The sequence below is a fragment of the Girardinichthys multiradiatus genome, chromosome 7 (assembly GCF_021462225.1).
Source record: "Girardinichthys multiradiatus isolate DD_20200921_A chromosome 7, DD_fGirMul_XY1, whole genome shotgun sequence".
NCBI classification, from domain to species: domain Eukaryota; kingdom Metazoa; phylum Chordata; class Actinopteri; order Cyprinodontiformes; family Goodeidae; genus Girardinichthys; species Girardinichthys multiradiatus.
Window position 1 is genome coordinate 27,089,684 of NC_061800.1, and position 15,112 is coordinate 27,104,795.

Genomic DNA, 15,112 nt, shown 5'->3' on the forward strand with positions numbered 1-15,112 from the left:
CTAAAGTAAGGCAGAAGTCCAGCTTCTAAAATTAAGTGCATTTCCCTCTGTTTGCACCTATTCATGCTATACGACATTGTCAAACTTGTTGCCGGAACGAACAAAAAGAAAAAAAATCTAATTTATTTCAATCCAATCCAATCCAGTCTGATCAAGATATTTTATTAGAATCATTATTAATGAAAATTACAATTACAAGCTAACCTGTTTAAGTGAAATATAAATAATTTCATTGCCAAATATTTAATACCTTCCAAAATTCATTTTTATAGTGTCGTGATCAAATTGTGTTGAAAAACTCTGAAACAACTTAAAACACGCAGGACAACGTGTGGACACGCATTGTATGCATGTTAAACACTTTGGTTTTGGGCTATATAAATACACACGTCCAGACGGCGGTCACAATCCAAAGCATTATTATGCTTCTTTGGCAAATTGCGTGAGAAAATATATAACATAGCTGATGAAAAGAGGCCACTATCGACAATTTGGTGTTTTCCATCTTCAGTTATGTTATGTGTTGTGAACATTTGCCTAAATCGTTAAACAGGAGCATATAGGGGAATGATGCGGTTAGGGTTTTCTTTCGGTTTTTACGTTTTTTGTAAGACAGTAGCCGTTTTTCTTTTCAGCTGTGAACATTTTGGCCCACAGAGGATGCAGGTGGAATATTTTGACACTGAGTCAATAGGTTTTACGTATAAAACGGAAAAAAAAAGGTGTTGGCCAAACCAAATCCACCGGAGTTTTTCGTGCTGATGTGTTTCATTATAGCTGCGCCTTTCTCCAGAGCTTTAGGGCCTTTATACGAATAAAACGTGGCTTGAACAGCCTGTAAAATGGAGACCACAAAGTAAGCAGAAGCAGCTCTGTTACCAAAGCGGGTCTGAATATTTTATGAGCTGCGCCCATAATATGCTTATGTTGCGCTTTATATGAAAGAGGAATCGATCTTTGCGTTTCCGTCGTGACTCTCAGTCACCTTGGTCATGTTATAGCTGCTGTAATCAAACTCATATTCTGCAGAGCTGAACAGAAAAATAATAAAAGTTTCACGGGATGTTGTAATTTAATGGTTGCAGCATGAAAACAGCTGCTTGTTCTAGTTTATACCAACATATTACCCCATGGATTTGTTTTGCTTTGTAGGATTGGGGGACAAGGGTGGGGCGGACAACATATTTTGCATATCACGTGACGCCGCATTAACAAATCAACAATTACCTTCCCTTTATTCTTCGGGAGTTGCAAAAGGAGCTTGCAAGAAAGCGGTTTGTGCAAAGCTCCATGGAAATGTGTGAACGGAATCCCTTAAATCCCGGCTATGTTGGTTCTCTGCTGAATTTCGCTGCTCCAGAATCGCTCTACTTCTCCAACCTCCGCGGCAATGGGGCCCACATACCGGGGCTGCATCAGCTCCCGGCGTACGGCAGGAGAGACGTGTGCGCGCACCCGTGGTCTCCATCAAGTTCGTGTGTCACGGCTCCTCCGACTCAGAGCCGCGCATTTGGAGGGTTCTGTCCTCCTTTTACCAGCTCCGCCGGCGGCCTCCTCAAGGCGCACCCGGAGGAGCGCGACGAGGCTCGGTGCTTCCAAAAGACGGCGGAGGCTGGCAGGCTGGGGGAAGCTGTATACGTTTCGGAACACGGGATCCATGGGTTCTCAGAGTTGGAAACAGGGTTACACTGCTCTGAGACTCAGCCTGATCCGGATTCTTCAGCTCCTCTGAGCGGCACCAAACAGGAGCACAAACCCAATGAGACACCATCAAACAACCCGTGCTCCAGGATCACATTTGGCCAAGGTGAAGGACAAAAAAGACAATTTCATTTGCATATTTAACATTTCATTGACAAAATTCGCCTCCATTTGACTTGTTTAACCCTCTAAATTAAATATGTTTATGCGGACTAAAACCTTTGGGGTTGGATTTAAGAGGAAAAAAAGGGTTAACACCCTGCTACATGCCCTGAAAACCTTAGCCACTGTTTTTGTGCTTCTTGGATAGATCCAGGATTCAAACCATTGCTTGTCACATGCTGTGTTATACACCTAAAACATATATGGACTGTGCATATAATTAGCAAAGGGTAAAGTTGCAAAAGGGTAAAACAATTAACCAAAACAAACAAGCAAACAAACAAAAAACCACAACAGAAATACAACAGGAAATGTATACAAAGAGATCCCCAGATAAAATGTAATAAATGTAATGTAGTATAAATTTCCCAGAAATCTGTACTAAAATAGGCAAGAGTGCAATTCTACAAGGGAAAATAATTAAAAAGCTACAGATGATAAAAGTGAAAACCGACAATGATGTGACATTTGAACATAACCAGTGCATGCGTGGCAATCACAGTGACATTGTGTCTGTAAAATACAGACTAGAATCTACATTACAATGAGGCAAGTGGCCTCCTTTAAAATAATTTAGTAATTTCTAGAAACGCATCAATCAGGTTCTTGCTGGGTAATACCAATTTCCAGTTTTCTTTGAGATCTTCCAGTTTTGACCTTTCCCCTCATAATTTGCTACGGACTTTGCCACTTGAACATAAAAAGATTACTCCAGACTCCACAATAGAGGTAGAACCTTTGAATCCAACAATAAATGAAGGGATTGCAAGAATGCCCTCATCAAATAAGGCCTACTTTTATTTGATTTTAGTTCAACTTAAAAAGATGCATCGATATACAGGCTGTTGTTCTTTGCATTTATAGACCGACGATGATGGGAGTTCTTAGTTCTGGTGCTTTGGATAAAAAGTGTTTGATGATCTGACTTCTGGCGACTGATCAGTGCACCTCCTTTATTTTCCCGCAAAGTTTTTTTTTTTTTTTTTTTTTGTAGCATGATATCCATCCAATTCAGTGCGATCACATAAACAGATTCAGATCAACTTGCACACAGTCCAATACAACTGTAATTCTAGTAAAATATAGTCCAATTTAGCTTTGCAACATTTCCCAATAAGTAAAATATTATACATCCATCAAAATTGGACTTTAAAAAAAAAATGTTGATGAGGTTTTATGGACAAGTGTAAAACCTGTGGTCTCTTTCCCCTCCCCTGTCCAGGTGCCCCCTGGTGCTCCTCACACGTGAAAGCGCGGAAGAAGAGGAAGCCTTACACGAAGCCCCAGCTGGCTGAACTTGAGAATGAATTTCTGATGAGTGAGTTCATCAACCGGCAGAAACGCAAAGAACTGTCAGACAGACTCGCCCTGAGCGACCAACAGGTGAAAATCTGGTTCCAGAACCGCAGGATGAAGAAGAAGCGCCTCATGATGCGCGAACACGCTTTCTCCTCATACTGATGTGACCTTTGGACTTGATCCTGAACCGACTGGGCATTAATTTCAGACATTAATTCCCCATCCCGTCTGTCTTCTGTATGTCTTCGCTGGTATTAAATTGTACATATTGGTTTTATTTTTGTGGACGTTGGGAGGATTGTGGAGCGGATTGCTGGAGCACAAAGCGCACGACTGTCACCACTACAGACCGGACGCCTGAGTCTTTACTCTCCGCTGTCTGTGGTCTGTCTGAGGCAACAAAAGCACTTTGGTTCAGTTTAGGAAAGGATTGCAAGAAAGGATTGTTTTAGTTTAAATCAGAAATATTCACGCTACACACAATTAATTCGCACACACCCATACGAAGACAAAGTGTATTTCGTAGAACTCAAATAAGACGCTTAAAATATTAAGCTACAATTCTGGTGTTTCTTGTCGGCTCAAATGAAAATATAACAGATGCTATTTAATCCCAATTCTTAGGTCAATTTAGCGGAAAGGTTTCCTTATTATGACTCGTGTCGTTCCCTGGTGTGTATATTGTCAGGTTTGTTATAACGGAATGACAAATCATTAGGAAAAATATGTAGGCTATTGTAAACTATATTGTACTTGCTTGCCCCTTTGATCACACGTTTCGCTGAAGCAAAGTTCAGATCCGCCAGTTTAATTCATTCTAAATCAATTTCATAATCTTACATTTTTTATTATATTATTTATACTTTACTGCGCAAGTATAAAGTCTTAGCCGTCAGACATTCCCCCGAAATAAAAGCTTTACTCTATTTATTTTTCACATGGTTGCAAAGCCACTCTTGATTCTTGGATTGGGTTAAACACATGCTGGAGGTGTATTTGAAAAAGCTTTGAGTGGTTTTTAATATCAGAAAGCATGCAACTGTAGGGAACCAGAAGAAAACATGACCAGTCGCCTTTTGTAAATAAACATAATTTTAAAATACATGTTGTTGAATATTGTTGAATTTCACACAGTATATATATATATATATATATATATATATATATATATATATATATATATATATATATATATATATACACACAAAACGTGCAAGCGCTCCCATTAACACCGCTGCTTCTCATGCATGTGACAGGGAGTCATACATCTCTCTTGGAAATTATATTTAATACCATATTTGTTGAATTCGCAATCATTCAGAAAGGCAATTGCACCTGATTTAAAATAATTTTACCCGTAGAGCTAAAAATCAAGTTTGTTTTCTAAGCCCAACTCTGCAGTTCTACCGAAGAGAAACAGTAAACAAATGCAGACCCTCTCACCACTACTGCTTCAAATGCGTACATCCAGCAAGCAGTAAATGCTATTTCTAGCCCACATTAACATTATATCATATCCCTTAATAGAAAATTCAACACTTAATCTAATACAAACTACCCCAATTGTTAATATCCCTTTCTTTTTTTCAATCAGCGATAAATCCTCCTCGCTGTGCGTAAGACAGCAGCCGCAGCCATTACCCACAGTTGGAAATTCCTGTGGCTGTGACACATTGTGTCGGGTGTAATTCAAGAGTCAAACACCTCCTGAGTATCTCTACCATGCTAAGTGCACCTTAGCCACAAAACAGTCCCCAAAGTACAATTCTTTTTTTTCTGAAAAGCTAGTTTCCCATTTTGGTTGAGAACTGGCCTGGAGGTCTCAAACTGTCACACTGCGACACAGATAAGAACCTGAAGATCCTGCTCTTTGGGAAAAGGACGACGCACCAGAGGAGCAACGTGGGAGACATAACAATGGAGACCGTCCATCTGTGGCTGCTCCACACATAATAAAGTTCTCATGGCCGCTTCGCTGGAGCTCAGTTATTTCTCTGACATCGTATATATTATATTATATTATATTATATGTTCATGAAGAGACGAAAAATGAGTAGTAAAAGTGAGGTTGCTGCTCTGGAGACTCTTCAAGTTCTTTTTCTTCTAAATATTAGATTTGTCACAGCACTTTTACCACATTTTCCATACTGCTATCACCGAGTTTGTATGTATTTGACATTTTGTCTGTTTATTATCTCAACACACAACCTTTAAATGCTTTAAATACAATTTTTTAAAAGACATTTGATTCTCTTTGCTTAGTATTAGTATTATCTTGGGTAGGTTTTGGCCAAGCTGATTCTTGTTCCTGCTCCTAAACACATTTGGGCGTGCAAATACAAAGTTAAGGTCAAGTTAGCATGACTGCTGCTTCAAGCAGTCCGAGCACAAAGATGTTGGTTTGTGTGAGTCTCGAATTTTTTTTTCTTAAGGAAAGGATCCGGATCACATTTTTCGTATAAGCATTTAGATTTTACGCACAACATAAATTCTATTTTGTAACACTACCATGGGGTAACTTTAGGAATAACCAAGCATTTTTCTGCAGTTATTGTATAAAAAAAAAAACATTCACTGAGTTGACTTTGCATAAAGCTCACCTCTACAGCACCTGAACTGAGAAAATATTTTGGTGCAACTGTCTTAAATTTCTAATAATAATAATAAAGCGATACTTATGCCACAAACTGTTTAAATGATTAAACCTCTTAAGACCACACTTCTATAAAGGCCAGCTGTTTTTTATGCCTGGAAATTTGTCAAAAAATTATGTGCTATAAGTAAGAGCTCCTGCGTGTTTTCCTAAGACAGCTTCACCTTTCAGTAGTCGGCAGTTATTCAGTATTAAGGTGCGTATTTTTGACTATCAAAAAAAAACAAAAACAAAAAAACACATTAAAACACACGTCAAACTTCGTCTGTGCTGGCTGGACCGTAATTTCAAGGACATAGAATACATTTGTTTAAACATTTATACGAAATGATGAGCAACAAGTCACTCTAACTTTATGTTCAGACAAAAGCTTCTTACAAATCAATATAGTTCTGCAGATTTATTCTTCACTGACAGACAAACATTCCTGCATGCCAATGCCTTCTGAATTAAAGGGGGTACAAGAAATCTTCACCTTTTTAATTATGCAAACCAATCAACAAATGCAGACGTTGTTTTCTGTTTCATCTTTATTGCTTCGGGGCTCTTCAGTGCACCCTGCTCCTCTGCGTAAAGTGAAACAGGAGTTTGAGTGGGATATATTATTTTTGCTTGTGTGAATATGATAATGTTGCAAACGGACCAAAAATCTAATAGGCCAACCTCCTTTTGTGGGTAAAAAAATAACAAATAAAAAAGCTAAAGAAAAACAGTACTCACAATTCCAAACAAAATTTTTCGAGGCTGGAGTGATGAGCTATGTCCTTCCCCTTGTGTTTTTAACTTGGGTTTTCCCACCGAGGAAGGAGGTGAGCTGTGCACGCATGGCTGCCTGCGGGGCAATAAAACGATATGGCCGCAGAGGAGACTTGTTGGACATCACCTAGACAAGACAGACGGTCAAAGCCAGTTGTTTTGGACTTGGCAGTGCAGAATGTGCCCAGATATTCACATTTGACTCTATAGGATTTTTTTGTTTTGATTTTTTTCTGGCATTTTACATATTTAAGTATTGCCTGCATATTAATTAATTGATTTGCAAAACATCCAAACAAAGAAATTAGTTATAAAATTAGGTCTGTCATTGTTTCCATTGTTGCACCAGTGCCTCCTGTGTTCCACTATGCTGCTGGCCATTGCTTTTTGTCTTATAATTTATGCAAATACCCAATTTCTTCCATTCCTTTGCGTGCATGTAAGTCCGCATGCCGCATAGTGGCCATCACCTATGAAGTTTGACATTTTTTTTCAGAAATCTCGATTCTGCTGGCATGGTGACCTTGCTTTAAACGTGGAGATCACCTTTTCAACTGTTGCCTATAGACAATGCATTCTCTGAATTTACTGACGCATCGTGTGGGTGCGGCTGCAGAGATCAATCTCCAGCGAGGATGATCCTGCTGTAAAGCATTAGAATCAATATCCCAGCAATGGTTAAAAAAAATGTCTTTTTTTCTTTGAGCTTTGGGGTAAAAAAAGGGCTGGAGAGGAGTTTCCGTTGCAGCCAGGCAGCCAATAGAGTCTCTTGTAAGCGCTCACATGAGTTGCTTTTTTCCAGGCTGTTTTTAATGACTGATATTGATGTATGGTAATTTCTTAGCTGGATCACATGACACAATTACCTCAGGAATCGATCAAGATGTATTGCAGGTCTGCCTGCGTTTCCGATTTTTCCCCACTGTTGGGGTCTCTCCACACGCCCGCGGTGCTACAGATGGACAAAGTTTAGCACGGCCGAGCCGCCAACTCCGTCCCTGTGTTGCATGGAGGAAAAGGGAAGAAGAAAAATGACGGAATTCGACGATCGCAGCTGTGCGTCAAATATGTTTTTGCCCAGCTGCACTTATTACGTTTCAGCACCCGATTTCACCTCTGTCTCATCCTTTCTGCCGCAGACCACTTCGTGTCAGATAAATTTCCCCTATTCGCCAAACATACCCCAAGTCCAACCTGTTCGAGATGTCGCTTTCAGGGATTATGGACTGGACCATCCCAAATGGCACTACAGGGGCAATTACGCGTCTTACTACTCAACGGACGAGATAATGCACCGGGAACTGATCCAGTCATCAAGCGGCAGGGCGGATGTGATATTTAAAAATGAGCCATTGTACGGTCACCACGGGGGAACCAGCGCGCAGTGCAATTTCTTCGCCGGAGTGAGCCGAAACGGCGTTCTCCCCCAGGGCTTCGACCAGTTCTTTGACTCTCCTAACACGGAGCACCCCAAACAAAAGGCTGCAGAGCCTACTGCCCACGATCACCGTGATGATGTTGACGCCACGAACATCAGCCACGCTGTAACCAAACTGGAACAACACATCGCAGAACCTCCCGGGAGCGTCGACGAGGACTCATCCTCCAACTGCGGCGACAAGGGCAACCGACAGAGTAAGTGTAATCAGTGTGTTTCCTTCTTTCTACGATGAGCAACATGGGATTGAAGCGTCTGGGCTGTAGTGTCCGCCTCCGTGACGATCCGTGGGTTATATGCACCTTTATAAGCATGCAAAAGCTTTTATATCCCAATAAGATTTACTTTACGGTTGTAAAGGACTTTACAATGGGAAACAGTTAAAGCAACCGTGCTTTAAGCCTTCCTGTATGCAAGGAAATACAGTGTAGATTGATTTAACTTGAATCGATGGAGCATTAAAAAAGTGATCATTTTGGCGGAGGGTTCAATATTGTTAAGGCAGATTTAGGATGAAACTGAGTGCCAAAATACGCGTGACAATCAAGTCTTTTTAATGCAGATTACCTCTGAATGGTGTGTGTGTGTGTGTGTGTGTGGGTGTGTGTGTGTGTGTGTGTGTGTGTGTGTGTGTGTGTGTGTGTGTGTGTGTGTGTGTGTGTGTGTGTGTGTGTGTGTGTGTGTGTGTGTGTGTGTGTGTGTGGATGTTTACGTCAGGGCCTTCCTACAAATAAAGGCCTGACAAAGTTATTGCATTTTTTTTACCCGGTTTACTGCACTTGTAGGCTCTGTGATCCTGGACGCTCACCATACCTTTCTTTTCTTATGAGGAGGTTGGTTTTTCTCACGATTGCTTTATTTCTTCTGCTTTGCAGGTTCATCAGCCAAGTCCCGGAAGAAGAGATGCCCCTACTCCAAATACCAAATCCGAGAACTTGAACGAGAGTTTTTCTTCAACGTGTACATAAACAGAGAGAAGCGGCTGCAGCTGTCCAGGATGTTGAACCTGACGGATCGCCAGGTGAAAATTTGGTTTCAGAACAGGAGAATGAAGGAGAAAAAACTCAACCGCGACCGCCTACAGTATTTTACTGGAAACCCTTTATTCTGATGTCCGAGGCTGACATTAACATCCAAAGACAAATACAGACTGAACTAAAGAAGCTTCTTGGTACTACGTAAGAACTGCAACATAATTTGCCACATATTTTAGATGGCTGGTACGTTTATTTAAAGGTCTTCATGCATTTATTGGCTTCATCGGCAGAATATTGTCATTTTAATTTTGAAATCATATTAAATATATTCCTCCTTTATTGCTTTTGTAGATATATTTGTAAAATGCACGTAATAGATGTTATGTATTGTGAAATTATGAGCAGAACAAATGAGCTCAGCTACGAAATTTGGGCTCAAAAAAAGAAAAAAAAAAAAGGGATTTCTTTTATCATTACTGCTTTTGTCTTTTTGTGCCCAAAAACATCCAGTAGCGCAATTTCAGTTTGGCGCTTAGATGCTTGGAAGATCCCGTTGTTTCCTCTGCTTTGAAAAACCGAATTGTTTGCTAAACCTTGAACCGTCTAGACAGCATAATAAAAAGTAGCTGTAAAGATCTAAATAAGGGGCTATTGAACTGTCGTGTCTCAGCAACCCCAGACCACATGAGGACCGATCTTCTTTCCGGTCTTAAAGCGCTTATTTAACTCCACATTTAGAGACATTTCTGTAACGTTTTCCATCATTCATCATCCATTCAGTCATGCTTTTTGGTATGTCCAGGCGCCTGTAACGTTACCTGCAAAGACCGGGAAGCAGTGGGAAAACATAAGGGATGTTAAAAGTTTTTCCTTATTTGCGAGCCGGTAAAATGTGCTTGAACGTGCTGGAAGCGTGTTGGGAAGCTCCATTTTGCAACAATGTCCTGCAAAGAGTAAAGCCATCTGGCTGCAACAATTCTGCCCCTTTGTTGCAGAACTCTAATAATAATATATGCAGTGCAGACCATGATCATTAGTATGGTCTCGCTGCAGTTTGAGCAGCAATAAACGCGGGTGAAGTCATGTGTGTGGAATTAATGTTTAAGTTATTCCTCACGTCTTGCAGTCATGCACCCTAATCTCCATGGGTCGTGATTTTATACTGGCATGATAAAGGATCACTAACTGCGTGGAGTTTTTTTTTTTTTTTTTTTTTTGAATTCACATTGTATCCACATGAGGGCAGACTTTCAAATCTAGCTGAGTGGAAACGCAGACTTTAAATTTAATATGTATCCAACATGGAAAAGCAGTCCGAGGTGGAACAATCTGTTCTGCCCAGGGGTTACTGAGATTTTATTTTAAGCAGTTTCTTCAGCTGAATCATTTATTAGGGGTTTCAGAATTTATTTTTTTTAGCCTGCCGGAAATACCCCCTAAAGGCACTTGTTTAATTAGTAATAAATTAAAAATAAGGCATTTATGCATCAATTATTATATTTTTAATTAATTATTTTTATTTTCTGTAATTGTTGTTGAATATGTTTTTTTCCCTTGGTTGTCAGTGTCCCAGTGTATTAAAATAATTCCCATTTACCAACCAGTCAGATTTTCAACTGAGGTTTGAACTGAGTAGTTACCAATTTAGTTCAGGTCCGTCTCTGGGTCTTTAGGGGCCAGTAATGCAAACTAGTGACAGTTCTACAGGTTAAAGGTAATATCTAATTTTTCTATCTGTTATTTTATGAACAATCATCTGTCTTTGTCTGTATCATTTGAAACCTCTGAGATACATCAATGCCAAATTGAAAAACATATACATATATTGTGAATTTACTCTGTCAACCTTTATTAAAACAGTCAAAACTGTGTTTGACCTGGGGAAACGCTTTATTTATTTATACAGTATATCAGCATATAGCATTACATTATAATTTTCTATCTATCTATCTATCTATCTATCTATCTATCTATCTATCTATCTATCTATCTATCTATCTATCTATCTATCTATCTATCTATCTATCTATCTATCTATCTATCTATCTATCTATCTATCTATCTATCTATCTATCTATCTATCTATCTATCTATCTATCTATCTATCTATCTATCTATCTATCTATCTATCTATCTATCTATCTATCTATCTATCTATCTATCTATCTATCTATCTATCTATCTATCTATCTATCTATATCATTTTTTTAGATTATTATCATCGTTATTATTATTAAAATAACAGTGACATAAGTGTTCAGCAGTTTAATTTTCTTATTTTTAGTTGGGACGTTCTTTCTTATCATTCCCATTCAGTGTATAATTTCAATGTGTTTTATGAACCATTGGCTTCACTTGACCAATATAGCCCCAATAAAGCGGTTTTGTTTACACATTATCCTGAAAGTGTAACATTGACTTTGGGCAGTGATCACTGTTAAAATTGTTCTCATTAAAAGCGAAATGTATCATTTTTCCTGATTTTGTATTTATTTTCATTTAATTTATTTTTATGAATTATTTGTTCATCTTCAATGTTGCAATGATTTTTATTACAATGTGTTTTTTTCCCCCCAATGACTTCAACATATAACAGATAACATTTAATTTATGTTTTATCCCTCAGACCATTCTGCCATTATTTTAGGCATTACAGCTATCTTTGAAATCGCATTATTATTATTATTATTATTATTATTATTATTATTGTTATTAGTGGTAGTAGTATTGCCCATTATGATATTATGAATGGCAGATATTGTGGCCTTTATCCTAATAATCGCTCCCAGATTTTTTTAAGTGCTGGTTTTAATAAAAACACTCTCCATCGTGCCCAAAATCAACAACGACAGTCTTGAGACTGCGCACTCCGCTGCCTCCAGTGGGTTATTTTTAACATGCAGAGTGAGATAAAAATAAAGATCTAATTTATGACAAGAATAACATAAAGCCTTTCTATGTGAGCAAAGTCTCAGGTGTACCTTAGAGCTCTGAAAACCCAAAGCTCTGCGGTTCGTCGAACCTCTTTGTCTGGGCAAAGCTGGACGCATATTTTAGCCTCTGTGGCTTTTTCAATAATTTTTTTCAAAGAACATTTCTCCCACCGTCCTAGAAATAAAACAAATAAACAGAGAAACTTTAAGTGCATTGCTACTTTAAATTTTTATTTTTTCAACAGGTAATACAAATATCCTAAAAAACACCCAATAACAGATCTTTACACACACACACACACACACACACAGAGAAAGACAAACACACACACATTATCCAAATTTAGACTATTACTCACAAAGAGACATTTATATATTTTCGGACATTGTGCGTAAAAAAAAAAAAAAAAAGTTCACGCAAAATCTTTTGGAAAATAAAAAGACCCCGAGTAAAGTAACATTTAATTATGTAATTTCACGTATTGTTTTTATATGTTAGTTTCAGTGTAATCATACAGCCTCTTGCACGTCCTGCAAAACCAATTTCAAGTCCGCGTCATAGGTGTCGCTGTTGACCACGTCTGCCTCCGCAGAGTGAGCGCGTCCAGCCAGAAGAGGCTGCGTCTCAAGGCCATTTTCAAATCTCATTGGTGGGTTTGTCATGTGGTCCGCAGGCATCCTGACTTACACATTGTTTTTCCTAGACATGTCAGCTTACAAAAAGACAACTCTCTCCTCTTAAGAACTAAAACTCTCAAAAAATAGGGATGTCTTTCCCCAGCAGCTCATCTGCGGCCAACCCGTTCTTAGTGGACTCTTTGATCGGCGCCTGCAGGACGGACAGCTTCTACTCCAACAGCAGCATGTACATGCCGTCCGGCTCGGATATGCACGGGACCTACGGAATGCAAACCTGTGGACTCCTGCCGTCCTTTGGCAAAAGAGGGGAGGTCGGCCCCCAAAACACGGCCATGAGCGTCCACTCGTACATACCTCAGGTAGACACCTGGACTGATCCTAACAGAACCTGCAGAACAGAGCAGATATCAGACTGCACCTTTCCACAGAGCATCAAGGAAGAGACCAACTGCTGCATGTACTCAGATAAGAGAGTCCAAAAAGAGGGATATTCGAACATCATTGCCGAACCCTGCGCCGTGGACGGTCCGGAGATCCCGGTTCCAGGCTACTTCAGACTGAGCCAAACCTACGCTAACGGGAAGCACCAGGAAAACTACTGCCAGGAGCCGCCGAGCCCGAACCCAACACTAGCGCAGCTCAGCCGGGTCACGCCGAAACCGCAGCACGCCTCCTCTTCCTCTGGCTTTGCAGAAGCGGAAAAGAGCGTCCGGGACCCAGAAACGATCATCAGCACACCGATCCGAGGGGAAAGCCCGGACCCAATAAAGTCCGGCTCGGAGGAGAAAACCGAAGCGTCCAGCCCCGAGCTGCTGCTGCAGAAGGAAGGGAAAGGTGGGTTGGCTGCAGTCAAATGAAAAGCTTTTATCTACAGCTCTGAGGAGGCTCCAGTAGCATCATAAAAGCAAGTATAAAACACAAACAGCCCTAAAGTCGTAATGTTTAATGATAGTCTTTCTCAGGTTGCAGACGGGCAGCTAAGTGCTTTTACCGTGCTGCGTGAACCCCTCTGTTCCCTATCTATTATTATTTAGATTATTATAATAAAATATTTAAGGTTATTGTCTCAAATTGAATTTGCAATAAGCAATTTCCTATTAATTTCACAAATGAATGGTGACTATCTGAACAGCGGTTAAGATGTTTAGTTTGAACTTTTTATAAGAAGAATAGATGTTAGTAAAAAGAGGTAAATGTGATGTTTCATCATGGGGTTTATTTTTAGTCCACGCCTTGCAATAACCTCCTCTAAATTATTTTTCTTATTCGGGGAAAGCATTTACATTGTGTGTTATTTCCCAGAGGTGAGATCCAAAAGCAGCAGGTGAGACGTTTCTACTCAGCAGTGTGAAGTCTTCCTCGTTTTTTATTTATTAAATTTTTTTTTTTCCCTTTAATCTGCAGACTGCATGAGTGACACGCTGACAAACAACTGGCTCACGGCGAAGAGCGGCAGGAAGAAGAGGTGCCCCTACACCAAGCACCAGACCTTGGAGTTGGAGAAGGAGTTCCTCTTCAACATGTACCTGACCCGGGAGCGCCGCCTAGAGATCAGCAGGAGCGTCAACCTGACCGACAGGCAGGTCAAGATCTGGTTCCAAAACCGCAGGATGAAACTGAAGAAAATGAACAGAGAAAACCGCATCCGAGAACTCACCTCAAATCTCACCTTTTCCTGAGCCTCCATGCGCCACTGGTTATAGTTATTTTTATTTTTATTTTTTTATGCTTTTCGTGGCATTGGACGTTTATCTTAACTTTGAACAAAGCTGTGACTGTCTCTTGCGTTGCGTTGCGTGGCGTCGTGTGTTTGTGTTATTTCATCACAGGGTAACACTTTTTTGGTCTTAAAACATTACATGGCGAACAAGCACTCCTTCATTTTTACCAAAAGACTGATATAAAGTGGGAATGACAAAGCTGTGGAGTCACGGGAGCACATCTTGTCGTGTTTTTGTGAAACATTTGTTTTGCTCTTTTTATGTGCAAGCCCCCCTTTTTGCTCGGTGCCAACACGTTTCCTTGTTGGAAAACAACGATAAACTGTGGATATATTGCATGTTTTGGTGCATGTGTATCTTGCAATAAATATGTGGTCAAAGACGCTGGTTTTATTTGCCTTCATCTAATCAGAGGTTATTGGTTGTTAGCTGGAGGGGAGACATATGTACGAAAATAAGGAAAAGTGCGTTTTTTGCGCTCCAAGTCCAAGACGGGCGGCGAAAAAAGTTTTAAAGTACTACAAAAATGTATTAGATCATGCGTATAATAATGTTCGAACATTTTATTTGCGTGCGAGACGCATTTAACACATCGTTTCCGTTGAGTTATTTTTTTATTGCTTAAATAAAATTACTAATATATTGTTTTAATTATAACCCAGCATGCAAAAGGCAGCTCTTAATGCTATTCCATGTGAAAGAGGAACGAAAAACATATCTTGTTTTTGTGCTGACGCAAATAAATGGCGCTATGCTGATTCGTTATAATTACAGTGATAAAAATCGCCCAAAAAAGAGGTCAGGACAGAAAAGTTGTTCAGATGTGAAAACAC

At 39.8% G+C, this 15,112-nt stretch overlaps 3 protein-coding genes and 1 long non-coding RNA gene across 4 annotated transcripts; 3 read left to right on the forward strand and 1 right to left on the reverse strand.

Moving 5' to 3' along the window:
- Positions 1–1,188: 1,188 nt before the first annotated feature.
- Positions 1,189–4,264, forward strand: hoxd12a (homeobox D12a). The gene is made up of 2 exons (XM_047371069.1): positions 1,189–1,807; positions 3,086–4,264. Exons 1-2 carry the CDS (start codon positions 1,291–1,293, stop codon positions 3,322–3,324), a joined length of 756 nt encoding a protein of 251 aa, XP_047227025.1. The 5' UTR covers positions 1,189–1,290; the 3' UTR covers positions 3,325–4,264.
- Positions 4,265–6,200: 1,936 nt separating this feature from the next.
- LOC124870907 lies at positions 6,201–7,566 on the reverse strand. The gene is made up of 2 exons (XR_007038901.1): positions 7,438–7,566; positions 6,201–6,698 (listed from the first exon to the last, which is right to left on the reverse strand). It is a non-coding gene; the product is annotated as an uncharacterized LOC124870907 (long non-coding RNA).
- On the forward strand, positions 6,692–11,047 carry hoxd11a (homeobox D11a). Its single transcript, XM_047369759.1, has 2 exons — positions 6,692–8,206; positions 8,885–11,047. Exons 1-2 carry the CDS (start codon positions 7,579–7,581, stop codon positions 9,118–9,120), a joined length of 864 nt encoding a protein of 287 aa, XP_047225715.1. The 5' UTR covers positions 6,692–7,578; the 3' UTR covers positions 9,121–11,047.
- Positions 11,048–12,217: 1,170 nt separating this feature from the next.
- On the forward strand, positions 12,218–14,659 carry hoxd10a (homeobox D10a). Its single transcript, XM_047369758.1, has 2 exons — positions 12,218–13,392; positions 13,963–14,659. Exons 1-2 carry the CDS (start codon positions 12,687–12,689, stop codon positions 14,235–14,237), a joined length of 981 nt encoding a protein of 326 aa, XP_047225714.1. The 5' UTR covers positions 12,218–12,686; the 3' UTR covers positions 14,238–14,659.
- Positions 14,660–15,112: the final 453 nt, after the last annotated feature.